General features: G+C 35.7%; 1 protein-coding gene across 1 annotated transcript; it reads right to left on the minus strand.

Moving 5' to 3' along the window:
• Nucleotides 1-884: 884 nt before the first annotated feature.
• LOC147500408 (RAF-like serine/threonine-protein kinase 20) lies at nucleotides 885-6,725 on the minus strand. Its single transcript, XM_086562051.1, is given in 9 exon segments — nucleotides 885-1,058; nucleotides 1,363-1,510; nucleotides 1,588-1,660; nucleotides 1,663-1,750; nucleotides 2,201-2,353; nucleotides 2,822-2,908; nucleotides 2,998-5,666; nucleotides 5,669-6,195; nucleotides 6,439-6,725. Coding segments are annotated over 8 exon segments (3,591 nt in total). The 5' UTR covers nucleotides 5,883-6,195; nucleotides 6,439-6,725; the 3' UTR covers nucleotides 885-899.
• Between the last annotated feature and the right edge of the window lie 12,253 nt (nucleotides 6,726-18,978).

Here is an 18,978-nt window from a genome sequence, read left to right on the forward strand (position 1 = left end):
TTTTATTTGCAATTCAAAAGTGTAAACTAACATAGAGACATGGAGGTGTTACTTCTAATTCTTATTTTCCCATACAATTTGCAAATCTACATTCTAAAATAGATATGAGTACAAATGAGATAGAAAAGTGTTGGAGAAGAAAATAATTAATGTTTCTTAATTTTTCCACTGTACTATCAACTATCAAGATCTTGAATAATTTCCCCAGCTAAAATCATTGTTGTACTGTTCATGGTGTATCCACAGTATCTAAAAGGATAGTGAAGTTCTTTCTCCTTTGTTTGATCGAATATCACATCTTTCGACAAATAATACCAATAATATTTTACATTCTTTGTAAAAGGAAAAATAAAATATCTACAGTATTAATTTGAAGCTACTTATTAACTCAGTTGGACCTCATGATCATTTTGCTGAACAGTCCCAATCTCAATGACCCTAAGATTGTCTTATCTTGTTCTTATTTTTTAATTTTTATTGTGTTCAAGGATGGATTCAGATTCCACTACGCAACTTTGAGGACACGACAACCATGCTCCTTGCAAGCTTCACTATATGATCTAATGATCCAGGTTGATGACAGATGTAGGCAATCAAGGACTAGTTTCCGAAATTGGGTATCTCCTGCTTTCCTGTTGCAAAACCATTCTAGGACATTTTGCAATATCCGGTTCACATTTCTTGATGAAAATGGAACTGAAAAAATTCACCTTTTATTTTTTACTCTTCTTTTGGCCTCATATATAACCAAGGCCTCAAGTGTCAAAAAATTTCTATCTTTGCAACTTTACTACTACTGGAACACAGCTATGTTTTTCGCATTATCATATCATCTACACTATCAGAATTACTATAAAATAGATGTCTTCTGGGAGGTCTAGTAAACATAGTATATTTGACTATTTGTCAAAGGTTCCGTTAAGGAAAAAACTAACCTTTTCGAAACTTCGACTGCTACTTCCATTCAATAGTTCTGGTGCCATCCATGGAAGGGTTCCTCGCACCCCACCTGAGACCATAGTGTTACGTTTAATTCTAGACAATCCAAAATCTCCAACCTGCAAAAAAGTCGGAGACTGAGTCAGGTTACAACTAATAGAGTTGATTGACATAAACAACACAAACAGAGGACCAAATGTGAGCAGAATTTTCTGCAAAACGATTCAAGAAACAGGCATCATGCCCGCCTTAAATGTTCAAAGCCCAGTCATCTAAATCCAAGAAAGAAGCAACAAAAAGAGAAAAACGCTAAAAGAAAAATATCAGTAACAGTAAACAATTTGCATTTTCCAACTCAATGCCTTGTTAACCATGATTCCCACATAGCTGGGTAACTGGTTCTAGCTGTCTCTCTATATTTACCTTGCATATGGGTCTTTGAGAATCTCGCAGATTGACCAGTAAATTGTCACATTTGAGATCGAAATGAACAATATTTTTAGAATGCAAGTATTCCATGCCAAAAGCTGCATCCATTGCAATTATGAGCTTTTTACGACGATCAAGTGCCCTGTAACAAGCACAAAAGTCCTTAAATAAATAGTTTAGTGGTACAAATATAAGGAAAAGGCATGGTGATGACCTTACCTATCTTTCCAGAGAAGGACATGCCTGAGTGATCCATTAACCATAAATTCAGTCACAGTAGCCAATGTTCCCCAGATCCATCAGGAACCACCCCCATAAAAGCTACAACATTTGGATGGTGAAGTTTTGATAGAATCTGTGCCTCTCTCCAAAAGTCTTTAGTCTGTGCAGAATGTAAATCTACATTAGCATGACTCAGGCATCAACAATTTGAAAGAAAAAAATTTATAGAACTTGATAATACGGTTTTATTTGGTATAAGGATTAAAACAAGATGGTGTTGAGTCCTGGCTCAGATGATTGAAAACGATTCAGTCATACCACGAGGTCAATGGTTCAAGTCCCGCTGGCATTTTTGGGAAGTAAAAAGGAAAATTCAATGAAGCTTCCTCTCTAACACCAGTAGGTGGAAGTTTCATGATAGATTGTGATAAATCGAACCAAATACACACGAATCTAAGTCTACTAACAAAAAAGGGACCCATTGCAGAAAAAACCAATACTACTTCAGATCTATGAAGTAATTTAATAGCAGAAAATGGATAAGTAGAAACAGAATGTCAAACATGGATAATGACTCAAAGTTTAGCAGTTCCCAGATTTCTGGACCTACCAACCGCTCCTGCTCAGACGATCGGCCTGAAAAACAGCTCTTTTTAATTCTTTTTATAGCAACATCTGTTCCTCGCCACTTTCCATAGTAAACAGTTCCAAATGTACCAGATCCTAACTCTCGAAATTCCTCAAGATCAGCATTCTTTATGATCTGCCATCAGCATATGAACATTCAGTACCATATAGCATTTGGATCTTTCGTTTTAGTAAATTGTTTGCTTGCCACACATTGGAAAACATATCATTTTGGGGAGGGCCATTCACTTAAGCAAAAAACACATTCTAAGTATTTTTAAAAACAATAATAAGACTTTAACAAGGAAGAAACACATTCTAAGTATTTTCACAAACAATAGTATGACTTTAACTGAAAGAAGAGGGATCATAGTGTAGTTTGATCAATTTTTTCAGCCTTCATTAAAGGAATGCACATGCTATTCGCCAATGGTGTCATGGACTCAGGTAAATATCAAATTTATCATGCATGATCAGGATCAAGGAAGATATTTATACCCAAAAAAAAAGGAGAGAGAGAGAGAGAGAGAGAAGGAAAGAAGGTAAGCATGAAATATCACAACTCAAATGAAAAACACATCAGTCATCAGTTTAAACTTTTAACCTGCAACCCATAGATGCCTGCTTCTATTTCAGCTATTGTGGCATCACTGATAGATTCATCCCTATTTCCGTCAATATCATGATCATACTGCAGCATACAAGAAGAGAATAATTTTGTAGAAGTAGTGAAAAAATAATTGCATTGGAGGAAATAGTTAAATGCAAATGGAGTAATACCTCAGACTCGTTCCCTGGAGAAATGCTCTCAACATCTGTTAGTCTTGGGGATCCGATATCCTCGAAGAGCTCATCCTGAACATGTGGAACAATGTTTGAAGAAGATTCAGCATCAAGAGGCATACTATCGGTTACATCTTCAACGATCACTGTTTCTAGTTGAATTTCTTGACCAAAGTTATGTACAGGCTCTGAACTAACTAAGGTGGTTTCTTCTACCTCAGACGAGTCCGGAGGGTACCCCTCACGATCCTCCACCATATCAACCTTCTGATCAGGAAAATCCCCACAGACATCATCAAGGAGAGACACACCTCTCCTCAAAGAAGCATCTGCATTTGCTTTCTGATATGAAGACCAAGAAAGACAATCGCCGTTCAATTTCGGGGCACCAATACCTTTTACTGCTAAGGGGTCTAAACTTAAAGAGCTTGTGAGCATTGGTTCTTGGTCCTCCCTTTCTTTCTGCAATGCAACATCAAGTGGCCAAGAAGAAGCGCAGGAAACACCAATAGAGGAACAACGAGGATCAGTACAAGATGGCATGCACGCCACGGCATTGTTTTCTTCATTTCTTAATTCACTTTGAACACAATTGTTTAAACTACTACTTTCATCCTTGGCGGGTCTCAGGTTTCTAACAAGCTCAGACGTAACTATGTCTGATGGGTAGCCTTGGGGTTTCTCTTCCATATCAGCGAGTGATGAAGCAGGAATTGATGTTCTGGGGACGTTTCTCTCATCTGAATTACTACAAGCATCAAGCAGTGAAATTGGATGTTGATTGATGTTTAAGAGTTTGTTGTTGATACCAATGCCATGGTGTTCCTTTTCTTGAGGTACGAGAGAATCATTTTCATTCATCAAGTTCAACATGTCAAGTCTCATTTCAGGATTACCAGGGTACGGGTCCAATGTCATCAAGTTTGACGCTTCTGTGGTTGTATGGTATTTGTCATTAAAACCATGAGCAACCGTTTGGACAGTTTCATCTCTTCCACAAAATTCTGGAACTTGAGAAAACTTTGGCAAATCCAATATCCCCGGGGAGCTACTGGGCTCTGCACTTGGTAATTTATTTTGGATCGCATCATTGGAAAATTTAGTGTTCTCTTCAAGTTGCAGTGGTCCTTTGCGCCAGGTACTTGAATTTACCAAAGCAGGTGACACTGTAGTTGAAAAGTCCAAGGGGGATGATGAGGTAGTTCCTTCTTGGTAAAAACGGGTGGACTTCTCTCCATGTTCCTGCAACCGTGAGTCAGAAAACACGTGTGGCATACCATGTTGAGACCCAACTGAATCATTTGATCCTGATAAAAGACCCATTCGATCGTTTGCCTGTGAGAGTATCTTCTCAGAATGAAATCCCCGCTCTAGGAGTAAAGGCCTCTCACACGTATAACCATCCAAGTCACTGTTATTTCGACCAATTGCAGGTGGAATTTCGTTACCTTTAACTGGTCTCCGCTCCTGGAATTGCACTCCACGGGATTTGCTTGGTTTCTCAGCATCAAAAACATTACCTCTAGGATGATTAAGATCGATTAAAGATACTGGACTGTGTGTAGGGTAATAGTAGCTTGTGCCTTCAACAATGTAGCTATCAGGTACTGATTGGTCTGTAACATACGAAATACTGCTTTCGTTACTACAGTGGCATGAATCATCCTCACAAACATGTAAATGAGAACCTTTAGAATCTCTTCGCTGAATAGGCAATGGAGAATAAGGAGGTGACTGAGCTGCAGCATTGGAGGCATTCTGTGTAGCGATAAAATATTGGGCAGGAGGACGTGAGAACATCCCCATTACATTTGATGGGCTGACACCATTTCTGACCTCCAAAGGATGCAATGAAGTGGGAGAACCCTTGTAAAAATTTGAGGCACCATCCGAGATCTGTCCCAGCAGCCCATTAGATCCCTTTCTGGGACTAGGATCCATTACACCATTAACAGCAACAACATACTCATATTCAGAACTTCCTTGCTCGGCGGCCCTTGCTTCAAAAGAAGATGGACTCTCAGATTCGTTGGTGGAGATGAGAAATAATCGCAATCGTTGGCCATCAATTCGTTCTAGCCCATTGTACTCCTCTAACATATTCTGAAGATCCTCATCCGAAGATACAGATATAAGAGCATCTAAATCCTCGCCAGGAAGCTGATACTTGATTATATGCGGCTGATTGCAAATTTCGGATGTTTTCTTCACAAGTTCCCCCCACGAAAGGTTCTGCCTGATGTTGATAATCCTTGTCTCCCCACCCACATATCTAAGCTTTCCGTCACTTGGCCTTGGCAATATTTTCCCACCAAAGCTGCAAAGGAACTTAAACTTGCCAGATCTAGAACCATCTGATGTTCCCGAACCATAAGGTACAAACCCATGAGGAGAGACAAAAATAGGCATAGGTGGAGCCATCGGCCTTGAAGCAGCTTGATAGCTATTTTCTTCAAACGGCTTTCTTGATTCTTTTCCATCAACACCATTTTCATCGTAATATCTGCTTGCATTTTCAGAAGTTTTCATATTCTCAACCTCCATAACATACCCTTTTCTGAGAGCAGCGTCTGAAGCATCATAGCTACATTCAGAGTTCATTCTCTTCAGACCAAGAATTCCAGTGAGATCCTCATACCGTACATGAAGATTCTTATTTATATTAGACCTACCCTCCTCAGTTGCCCCTGATCCATATCAGGTACGATAGGCACTCTTCTTATAGTGGCACGATCTTGTATAAACTCCAACGAAAATTCTTCACCTGTCTGTACAGACACATTTTGAACAGGTTGTCCGACGCGGAACCTGCTACCCGAAACGACAGTAGTTAAATCTTTCTGGACCTGCCGACCAGAAGTGCCAACCACCTCATTTTCCATGGCTCATATAACATTAAACTACATTAAAAAAAAACATAATCTCAATCTCGAGGCTCCTCCTTTTCCTTCTCCTTCTCAAACACCCCAACAAATGCCTCAGCTCAATGATACATCAATGACACACACTCTTGTCTATCTGAACCAAATGCAATCTGTTATTTCTCAACCAAACCTTCCAAAATTTTCTGGTTGAGATGTCAATTTTGATCTACCCCCCCAAAGCTGATTTGCAATCCAAAACGTACTGAATTGTATACAGTCGTCCAATCTTCCGATCAGAGTGTTGTCGTTATAACACTTGTTCAATGAAAATCTGAGCTCAAACAAAATCAGGAATAAATTATCAATTACAAACAAAGTGTGTAAAGATCAGGCATGAATCCCCTACATAATATTCATCATTACAATGTAAAGAATAAAAAATATGATCACACAAACATAAACCAAAATTTAGATAGATTTGGACAAAATTATTCTTTGGGCATCTTTAAAAGGTACCTATACAATCATTTCTCACCTTGGGCATCTTAAAAAAACTAAAAAAAACATCATGTACCTGAAACAAGCTTCGTTATTCAATGAAATCAAGCTTTTTTATTATTATTATTGTAATTTGGAAGTTAAAGTGTTGATCTTTGGAGATGGAATTGGAAGAAAAGCCCAAAAGAGGAAAAATGGATAGAGATTGAATGAAATTTGATAATTGTTGATGTGGAATGATGAGTGATTAAGAGAGAAAAGTGCATAGCTTAAGCCTCAAATCTTCTATCTTGGCACTGAACATTCCTCAGAATATGGCGGCATTAACTCTGGGTGGGCCTTTTAACTGAAATAACTAACTAATTTTTCACACAACTACTTTTTCGTATTTCTCTTTTTTTCCCTTTTTGGATTTGAATTTACCTCCCTCGGGATTTCTAGATACTTTAAATCACTCCTTTTATCTTTGACCACTAACTAATTTGGACTCTAGATTTTGAGATTTTCAATTGGTTTAGGGAGGATATTGATGTGTCTTTTTTTGGTCGGCATAAAAGAAGTATAGAAGTTGGATTAGTACATTTTGACCTTTGTGGCATTGAAAATGCGCCACTTGATGCAAGATTTTGATTTAAGGGACACGCAATGTGGTTGTTTCTAACTCATACATTGTTCGTGTTCGATTAAAACGTTTAGTCGGTTTAGATATACTTATGAACCAATGGAATCATTAAAAGGATTATGGTTCTTAACCAAAAAAAAACTTTAAGGATCATGGTATATAATCTGTTGTAGATTCATATTAATTATTTTAAATTTTCATCCAAATTGGATTTTTCAAATCATATCCCACCTGTTACCAAAAAAAAAATCATATCCCACCTAATTTTAAACTTATATATATTTAGACCAAAATGTAGGCTGACATAGATGTACTCATGTACATATGTTCCTGACATGCTTCTGATTGGATACATTGTCGCATAAAAGCGTCCTGTTTTGGTAGTGGGCCTTGTAGGGTCTGCTGACGACCTGAAAGGCTGAAACCCACGTTAGGCTCCTTCTGGACTTTCCCATAATCATTGACCATATCAGTATTGGCACGTGAAGAGTATTTGCTTACAACAAATTTAGATTAGTGTACATTGGCACCCCAATTTCCAATCCATTTAGATGCATAGTATAAAATATAAGGATATGGGTATTTATCGATATTTAATTTTTGGATATGTATCGTAGATATATCTCTCTTTTTGGAGATATTTGACATTGTTTCACATGCAAATATCGTAAATATATCCAAAATATTGATAAATATCATTGATATTATGGATATTTCTTGATATATCATGATACATTATTTATATTTATTTAAAATATAATGATAAATATTAAATAAAATTGTTATATACACAAAATATCACTAAATATCACTAAATATCACAAATATTACAAATAAAGCAAAATATCACCGATATTTGGTAGTATATATCTCTTAACATATCGTGATATTTTATATATAGAAATCTAGATAGATATCCCTAAATATCGCGATATATTGGGATATTTTGTACTATATTTCGATATACATGCAGAGCACTTCTACAAGGGTGCAATACTGCAATCAGTCAAGTTTGGTGATTGTATTCCTGAAAAGATAGTGTTTGATGCAAATGTGGTTGCCATATATTGATCTCCATAAAAAGTATTTAGCAAAGCAAGGATCAAAGCGGCTCAACTCACAATTACTAAAGTCGTTGTGCTTCAGATTGGTAGTTAGACCAAACAAATCTTTTAGGACAGAAAAGGGAAGCTGATTTCCGAGTAATATCAAGTCCCTCTGTAAATGCCGAAGCATCCATGTGTAACTGAATATAGGGTCCATAGTCTTATATCCCTCCTCCATAGATCCATCTTTATACTACTTGAATTTGTAAAGAAGTTCAAGTATAAGAAGTTAAGAGTTTGATTTTCTACTTATGGTGACCATAAGAACTTTTAAATTCATATTCCTTCTTCCTCATGGCTTTGATGATATGTCCCAAACTAGTCTTTTCTTGTCTTGGTCGACTAAGGAGAGCAGATACATACGAGTATACGACATCTTTAGCGCTTCAGTGACATATTGATGCTCCTTTTCTAGGTGATATGAGCCGATTGCTGCAGTTGTTGGCTCATATCTGTTTCTATTTGGTGTGTCTAAATTGTTTGGAACTTCACAAATAACACCGAGAGATAAAGTCATACCAGCATTCTTGAGGATAGTATCAGCCAATGCACAAATATTTTTAATATATAGAAAAATGTGGTTGAGTAATAGTGTTTTGGTGTAAGTCTCAGGAGCAATTTGATAATTTATATATATATATATATTTTTTTTTTTATTTTTTTTTTATTTTTTTTATTTTTGAGAAATAAAATAATAATTTAACGTTTATAATTTTTTTAAAAAAAAACTCAATAGAACCCACATAGATACCACGTGCACAGTGGCTAGTATTGATTAAGGTACTACTAATATAATCAGGACGGGCCAAATGAGAGGTGACAAATACCGTGTCACTCACATGGGCCATATCTACACCACTCTATATACTTGGACTTTATTAGCCATTGGCCCAATTCTTCAAAAAGGAGTTAGTCGGTCATTACTTTGTATCCAGTTAGTCACGCTCTAGAGTCCTACACGTCTGGAGGTACTTTTTTGAGTTTTTCTGCTTCCTTCGTATTCACTTGGCATTACTTTGGATTTTTGTTCAGGGTATTCAAGTCGACAAAGAGCCAGATGCCAAAACTCGAAAATTTTATTTTGTCCTAGTGATGTAGATTAAAGGAAAGAATGAGGATAATATCAGAAATATAAATTTCTATGGTCTAGTAATTTGTGCAGTTCAATAAAAATAATTTAGGAACGAAATTGTCTAATTACAGTTTGGACCTCACCTTTATTTTTTATGCTCGCCATGGTAAAATGTTTTTCTCAGATAATGTAAATGAAGTATCAAGTAGTTGCAAGATTTTGATTGAAATTCAAGTGCATCCTTTCATGCGAGGATCATCTAAGCGACACACAATGTGGTTGTTTCTAACTCATAATACATTGTTTGTTTGGTAGATTTTTTGGATTCTTACCAAAGATTAAAACGTTTAGTTGCCTTAGATATATTTTTACACCAATGGAATCATTAAAAGCAACTTTAAGGATCATGGCTCTTAACCAAAAAAAAACTTTACGGATTATGGTATATAATGTGTTGTAGATTCATATTAATTTAAAATTTTCATCCAAACGAGATTTTTCAAATCATATCCCACCTAATTTTGAACTTATATATCTACCATTTTTCTATGCTCTACTGGCCAACCATCTCTATAGGAATGGGAAGAAGAATCAGGGCCCTGAAGTTTTGGGGCCCAAGACAAACTCCACAAATGGGACCCTAATATGATTGTTATAACAAATATAATTAGTATATTGTATTGTAGTGGGGGGCGTGAGCGGAGAAGAAGTGGAGAAGAGAAAGACATTATGGGTATTGGTGAGAAAAGATGGGTTTTGCCGGCAGTTTGAGAGAAGAAGCTAATCAGGGGGGGGGGGGGGGGCGATGGAGAGAGAGAGAGAGAGATTTTGCCCCACTTCCCTAACCCAACTCACAAACGTTCGCTACCACTCACTTGATTAATTGATTTTGGAAAATATATTTGAGGAGAATGTGGTTTAGATGAGTGGAAATGATGTTTGAATGCAAAAAGATACCAATGGTGTAATAATTTTCAAGTGATGGGAGTAGGACCAATCTCTAATCACACATTATTTAGTCCTTAATGTCTAATTTCATGTTATCAACTAGGATCATACCTAAAAACCGCTAAATTAGTCTTCCATCATGTATCACATAAATCTTTTAACAATAACGAAAAAACAAAATTCTAATGCAATACCCAAATCTTCTTGCTGGGAAGCAATGCGAAAAGCATCACAACCATTTCTAGCCTTAATTCCCGCAGATACAATATCATAGTATTTAGCCATCTCCTCAATCATATCAACATAACCAAATTCATCGTAACCAAATCATGTGATATATATCATAGTATTTTAGCTGATTTCCATTGAATCTGTTTCGACAACAATACCTTCAACTCTTCATCCCTAGTACTTGTAAGAGCATCCTTAATCTCCACCAAGATGCTCACGCCGCGAAATGCAGCAACGTATCATTAGTGTTTCACAATCAGTTGTTTCGTCATCGTTTTACGAGGAGTTCCAAACCTTATGGAAATAAAACCTCCCTAATGCTGATATTGATTTCTAGGCCTTGAGAAACAATCTTCTGATGAACCACAAAAGATTACTTCGCCAAAACCTAGAATTATTGCTCACCTCAAGCATCTGTCGTATTCTCATGGTCCCCGGATTAAACCCTTTTTATTCGAAGCTAAGGATCCATTATTGATAATTGAAAATGGAACAAAGGGTGTTTGGGTTTTGATCGAAGATATTATTAATACTAAATATTCAAGAAGAATGAAAAAAGAGAACAATAAAGGATATTTTTAAGCAAATAGCCAAGTACATAATACAAATACAACAAAATTACAATATATTCAGAAGCTCAGTGTGAACAGAAATATTTTCTCGATCAATATGAATAACATTGACTGGCCCACCACACAGTGGGTCTCTTGATTTGGTAGCTTCAACAACATTCCTCACAAACTCCTTTGCCCTCTCCCTTGATAATGGTAGCTTCACATCCAAATGATAAGTATGGATGGTGTCGGAGCCTGTTCGCGTAAACACCGGAATAAATTTTCTTTTTCCACCCTCATCAAGATACCCATAGACACATAGTGTTCTTCATCAGTTTTGTCAAACCCGAAAATTATGATATTGCAACCAATAACTTCCTTAGTAGAACCATCACGATGAGTAATTTTATATAACTTATTTTCGAGTTTCTCTTCGGTAAATGAAACTATTTCGGGAATACTTGCACCAGGAACTCTAAGACAATAGGATTTCAAAGCTACACCAAGATTTTTATTCCGTTCACGCTTATCTTATTTCAATATAAAACAAGTTGGATATATCTGCAACCACTCTCTATGGAAATCTTCTGGTGGCTTTGGCGGTGTTTTGTCTGACGAGAATTTGAAAACACGGGAGTCGCATGCAGCAACGATACCCCCATCTTGGCAGAAAAGTGTACAGATTATGGTCCCATACTGCCCTTTCAATTCCTGCAATGGATGCAATTATTAAACAAATACAACTTTAATAAAAATAGATTTTTTAAGAAATTAACAAAAAATAAGACTTGTACCAAATCTATTAAAAGCGAAGAAGATTCTATTAAGATGGATAGAAGGATGCGTGTTCGCACTTCGAGATTAGAAAAACTCCACTACCACATATTGTTAACTTCCTATAATATTATATAACCCTACTATCATATGGAGAAAACTATAAAAGATTCATATTGAAAGTAAATATATATTTTTTTTTGTAAGTGAAAATTTTATTGATAATGATAATGAGTTTTACAAATAATTAGAACAAACATGTATTTGTTTTTGCAAGTCCTTTATGAATTTGTTTTTTGTTTTTTGTTTTTTTGTTTTTTTGTTTTTTTTGTTTTTTTTTTGGGTTGAGGTCTACACTTGTTTAAGAATTGAGAGTGAAAGAAATGAGGGAGAGTTTACGGATTTGTTATGAGTGATAAGAATTATACAAACTAGGCTTTGGGCCTTTCGCTATTTGTTTTAGTCTCATTAACCCATCAAACATTTAAAGACACATTTGTCTATCTTTAATGGTTTTGGACTCAAAGTAAATGATAAATGATAATTTTGTAAGGGCAAAAAGAGAAGTAATTTATTAGTTTTTTTTTTACATACTATTTTTTTTTTGTTGATTATATTCTCTTTATGGTTGTGAAAATATAATTTTAGGAGTTCTAGTGGAAGTTTGCTAAAAAAATTAGAGAGGGGGGTACGAGTCCTTATAGTTCGAAAATTTTTCTAGACAATTAGTTATGTGGTAGTGTAACTTTTCTAATCTCAAGGAGTGCCCTTTATCTATCTATGGTCACTGTTGCGGTTTTAAAGACTTCTGGGCCGGGTAGAGCTGGAAGGTTTACTATGGTAGCGATAGCTTTAAAGAATTGGTGTGGCCATCTAGTATGCCATAAATTTCTCTATGAAGTAACTTTTGGGTTTCCATAGAAGTGGAACGCCGAGAGCCATTTAGTTTTAAAATGTGATAATGACTAAATAGTACTTAGATGTAATTATTGTTAGAGTTTTAAGTAAAACTGCCTTGAGGCCATGGTTGTTCATAACTTCATATTATATTTGTTGATCTAATTCCAAATATCTTTGGCAAGTCACTCCGGATTTTGAGTACAAATAAATTGATAAGGTAGACTGGTAGAGTACAATTTGCTTTTGGCACAACCTTCTGCACCTTTCACTACTATACTAATCCCTCAGCAACATCGCGTATTTCATTTTAATCTCTTTTCTCGTTTATAAAGAAGTGTTACGGGCTGTTGAAAACTGTTGTAGCATTTAAACTGTATTTGGAGAGGCTAATGAAGTTTTGACCCTTGAAATATCTAAGGCATTCACAATGTTAGGATCAGAGCTTGAGCAGCTTGTGACATTTTTTAATGCATATGAATGAAGTCATAATGTATTTTAAGTTATCAACAAAAATTGAAAATACTGAAATTGGTTGAATACCATTTCGGGATTAAATCACTTGTTCTGTATTTTCCATTAGAGGATTTGTTGGTATTCGTGTTAATTTTTTTTAATATTACGTCCTTAGACCAATGCACACTTGGGATATATGTTGAAGGATTTCTTAGTCCCCCTGTTCTCGTTCCATCTGTCTACCTAGATTATTGGGGTTACATATTAGTACTGTTACTCCGTAATAGAAATAGGATCCATGTTAGAAAACTATTCTTCATTATCATGAACAAGTTGTTGTCATCTGAGCCTTAGCCAAGTATAGTATCACAACAGGGTAAAAGTGATGTCCTTCCACAGGGATACTATTGGTCACATATTCAGCGCAACTTTCTAAACTGAATACCTTGAATTCCATCAAATATCGTAATACATCGGACATATTTGATGTTTTTGTAATTTTACTATAAAAAATGGAAAGGTGGCATGAATTTACTTTTGAAGCAACTTTAAAAAATATTGAATGCATTCTTACTAGAAGGTAACATCACCGACGGTCACTTAGCCAACCTTTTAGATTGAATACATACAGTCAATTACAACCTTTCTTTCTCGCTCCTATATCGCTGTAAGCATACGAAGCTTTTCCGATTTTCTTTCCAACCCCTGAAAGCGTAAGGAGTGGATTTCAATTAGCCATATTGATTTAGTTTCTTTTTCAAGAGAAGAAGAAGAAACGTTGTAGCATCCTACTTGTTGGTGAACCATGTCACAGTTAGAATAAAGATCGAGCACTGTGATGATGATAATGTATGAAACTAGAATTTATACTCTCATACACTGCACCCAGCAACCATGAGATTTTAAGCTTAGGCCTAAACCCTGATCGAGGATTTGAGAGGAGAAATGGAAAAAAGGCTTGTTGTTTAACCGTTTGCTGAAACTCTTATCCAGAAAAGGCTTTTTGAATGTAATAATCCAGATGATGTGCTTGATTGTCTTAGCATTTTCAACTAATTAATTAAAAAACATGATTTAGTTCGACAAACATATAAAACACTACAACATAGTTACAAACAATTCTGAAAACTGCAATAATCTATGATCATCCAAAAAATCATACTCATTCAGCAGGTTAAAGGGAACGATAGTATATCCCAATCACGTTAAGGGCACCAACCCCTTTTGCTGTGCTACACACCTGAAAAGGTGAACAGTTTCCAATCAGATATACTCACTTAAGATAAATTAAAGTTGAGCCTTTGCTCAGGTAGACTAAAATAGGCTTCAGTGACATGCTGATGCTCCTTTTCGTGATATGGGCCGATTGCTGCAGTTGTTGGCTCATATCTGTTTCTATTTGGTGTGTCTAAATTGTTTGGAACTTCGCAAATAACACCGAGAGAGAAAGCCATACCAGCATTCTCGAGGATCGTATCAGCATTCTAGAGTCCTACATGTCAGGATGTACTTTTTTCTGTTTCCTTCGTATTCACTTGGCATTACTTTGGATTTTTGTTCGCATTCAAGTTGACAAATAGCGAGAAGCAAAAACTTTTTCTTGTAAAACAAAACAACGAGAACTCCTAAATTTTATTTTGTCCTAGTGATGTAGATTAAAGGAAAGAATGAGGATGAGTTACCAAAAAAAAAGGAAAGAATGAAGATGATATAAGAAAAATAAATTTCTATGGTCTAAGTAATTTGTCCACTTCAATAAAAATAATTTGGTTTAACCAATATTAACCCCCACTAGATGAGCCAATTAGGATTTCCCCCCACTAAATGGGAAATTAGAGTCTGCCCTTAAATACACAAAAAAAAAAATCAAATTAGGTTGACTGAATATTTTTGTGTGTATTTAGGGGGGGAGACCCTAATTTCCCATCTAGTGGAGGGAATCATAATTGGCTCATCTAGTGGGGGTGGCATCTAGTGGGGTGACACTAGTTCACCCAAATAATTTAGGAACGAAATTGTCTAATTACAGTTTGGACCTCACCTTTATTTCAATTTGGAACGAGGAGGAGCCACTTGATGCTCACCATGGTAAAATGTTTTTCTCATATAATGTAAATGAAGTATCAAGTAGTTGCAAGATTTTGATTGAAACTCAAGTGCATCCTTTCATGCGAGGATCATCTAAGCGACACACAATGTGGTTGTTTCTAACTCATAATACATTGTTTTACCAAAGATTCGTTTAGTTGGTTTAGATATATTTTTGCACCAATGGAATCATTAAAAGCAACTTTAAGGATCATGGTTCTTATCTAAAAAAATCTTTCTGATTATGCCATTATGGTATATAATGTGTTGTAGATTCATATTAATTTAAAATTTTCATCCAAATGAGATTTTTCAAATCATATCCCACCTAATTTTAAACTTATATATCTACCATTTTTCTATGCTCTACTGGCCAACCATCTCTCTATAGGAATGGGAAGAAGAATCAGGGGCGCCCCTGAAGTTTTAGGGCCCAAGACAAACTCTACAAATGGGGCCCTAATATGATAGTTTTAACAAATATAACTAGTATACTATATTGTAGTGGGGGCGTGAGCGGAGAAGAAGTAGAGAAGAGAGAGACATGTGCATTGGTGAGAAAGGAGAGAGGGAGAGATGGGTTTTGCCGGCAGTTTGAGAGAAGAAGATAATCATGTGAGGGGGGGTAGTAGGCATGAACAGGGGAATAGTGGGCAATGAAGAGGTCAGCTGGGGAAATGTTGAGAGAGAGAGATTGATTTTGCCCAACTTCCCAAAGCCAACTCAAAAACATTCACTACCGCTCACTTGATTAATTGATTTTGGAAAATATATTTGAAGAGAATGTGGTTTAGATGAGTGGAAATAATGTTTGAATGCAAAAAGATACTAATGGTGTAATAATTTTCAAAAAGATGGGGCCCTATTTTTGTGTCAAACTTTGGGGGGACAGCTGCCGCCCAAATCCATCCATAAAAAGAATTTAAGTCAACTTTTGGGAGTGGAAGTTGGAAGACTATTGATTCGAATATGAACATTACCCAACATAGAGCCAACTCATTTTCAGTAGAAACCATCGTGGCTGTTATTGATGGAGGATTATTTTATAAATAAAATCCCACCAGGAAGCCAGGAGTATTCAAGTGTAGGACGCCATGATTGACTGATTTTAGCTATAAATATGACACACCAATACTCGGAGTCTCGGACAGCTCTGTTTTCTCTAGTATGTTTATTATTAAGGACAACTTCATATCAGAATTTAGACCAAAATGTAGCCGACATAGATGTACACAGTTGCTGTAAAATTGAACGATGTTACTGACATGCTTCAGATTGGTAACATTGTCGCATAAATGTGTCCTGTTTCAGAAGATTGAAAACAATGTCGCATAAATGTGTCAGAAATTACCATATCATTTATCAAGTAACTCGGTAGTGTGCCTTATAGGGTCTACTGACGACCTGAATGGTTGAAAGAAACCCAGGCTCCTTCTGGACATTCCCATAATCATTGACCATATCAGTATTGGCACATGAAGAGTACATGCTTACAACAAATAATGTAGATGAAAACCACATGGCACTTTTTGGATTAGTGTACAATGCACCCCACATTCCAATCCATTTCGATGTACATGCAGAGCACTTCTACAAGGGTGTAATCGGTGAAGTTTGGTGATTGCATTCCTGAAAAGATAGTGTTTGATACAAATGTATCCATAAAAAGTATCCCTCTGCAAGTATTTAGCAAAACAAGGATCAAAGTGACTCAAAACTCAACTCACAAGTACTAAAGGACCATATCTTTTCTAAACATTACGCATTGTTTTGGATTACATCAAATCGCAAACCATGCACTTGAGGCACGGAGAGATTGGAATTTTCCTTTTGATATTTCAAATTACTTATATGAGATTGGTTGAGAAGTTGAACAAGTGTGTGTAAATACCTAATATTCATGTCCAATGAATATCAGGCATATGTCTAGTACCAAAGACAATTAGCTCGTATTAAACGAACAAGAGTCACCATCTCCAGCACGCTAGAAGGAGTGACCTGAGCCATAGCTGATAAAATCGTTATGTTACATTTAGTTCATAGTCAACCAGGCAACCCAAGAGACAAGTCGCCTTCGATTACACATGAGCACTAAAGATCATCAATGAATGGAGTACCAAAGATGGATCTCATTCAGTAGGCATCTAATGGAGCACCAAAGATCAAAAGATATAAAGACAAGGTGGTGATCAAACAGAAGGGGGAGGAGCTTCATACTCACATTCTCTCCATCTCCAATTCAATTACCCAACATGAACTACGACCGACTTGGTTCCAGTTCACCGGAGAACTAGATACGTAGGTAGTTCGATCATTTGAACTCAGTCATAACATCATCTTTCCCAATCATCTAGATTCGTAATGTCGTGACCAAAACACACATTTACAGTGTGTTCTTTCTCTATTTGTATTTTGTGTGATAGTCTCATATTGGTTGGTAAACTCTTGGAAACCAGTTTTGCAGTCTATATTATTGTTTTAGTCCCACATTGATTAGTTAACTCTTTGTGAGTAACTTGAACCTCTATATAAAAGCTTGTAGTCATCAACCAAAAATATTCAATAATTAATACCTAAACCCATCTCTTTCATTCAAACTTTAGCCGCAAGAAAGAGTTGTGTTGCTGTTCTAATAGTGTAGATTATTGAAGTGTATCTTAGTCTATTTCTGTCATTGAATCATGTGAGTAAAGACGCCTATGAAGCCTTTTACACCATCTGAGGGGGCGACAGTGTTTTCACACGCCTTGACAGTCCGTTCTTTCTCTATCTTTCTGTTCTATTCGATTATCTAACCCCTATTACAACAGTAGTTATACATTTAGATCATCTAGAAATCCAAAGAAAAGAGAAATTATCACCTAGTGCAAAATGTTTCCTACATTGAGCCTTCTTAGCCCGTATAGATTGTTTTGACACGAACAATCCACTAAAATGTGAGCCAATTGAATTATGACAACATGTAACAATGAAAGAGATTTCCATTAGTGTAGAATCTAAGATTTTTGTTTAGATTCAATTACATTGTTAGCAATTCTCCGAATAATTCGCAAATAATACACAAATCGAATTTTTGAAAGCCTAAACGTTTAATACTTCCGCACTTTTCAATAATTCGAAATAATTCATGTTTTTTTTACTATAAACGTCTAAAACACGTATTCCCAAATTATTTAAAAATTCACTTAAAAAATACTTCATATAATAATAATAATAAATGGAAAACCAAATTCTTATAAAGATGAATAGCATGAAGATACATAAATAAGAACAAAAGAGTAAACTATGAAGGACATTCTTAAAAGCTTAAAAGCTTTTGTATATCTGTGAAGGACATTTTTTATTTGCAATTCAAAAGTGTAAACTAACATAGAGACATGGAGGTGTTACTTCTAATTCTTATTTTCCCATACAATTTGCAAATCTACATTCTAAAATAGATATGAGTACAAATGAGATAGAAAAGTGTTGGAGAAGAAAATAATTAATGTTTGAGCGAGTCAAATACTAAACTCTAGCCTGACTCACCTAATTCAAACGTTCAATTTCTAATGAACCCACTGGACAACATGGTCAGATTTTTGAAAAACAACTAAGACAAATGTTTGTGAATTGTGAGTGACAGTTATATAATTGGTTGTTGTATACCTAGATTATTGGAGTTTATGTAGAGTAAAAGTGGTAGAACATTTTAATTATATTGCTAAATATATATTACAATTCCTCTTTAAGTGTACCGAATTTTTGAAATCTGAATTTTTATGTAGAGTAAAAGTGGTAGAACATTTTAATTATATTGCTAAATATATATTACAATTCCTCTTTAAGTGTACCGAATTTTTGAAATCTGAATTTTTATTTCAAAACG

The sequence above is a fragment of the Coptis chinensis genome, chromosome 5, assembly GCF_015680905.1.
Source record: "Coptis chinensis isolate HL-2020 chromosome 5, ASM1568090v1, whole genome shotgun sequence".
In the NCBI taxonomy this organism is placed as follows: Eukaryota; Viridiplantae; Streptophyta; class Magnoliopsida; order Ranunculales; family Ranunculaceae; genus Coptis; species Coptis chinensis.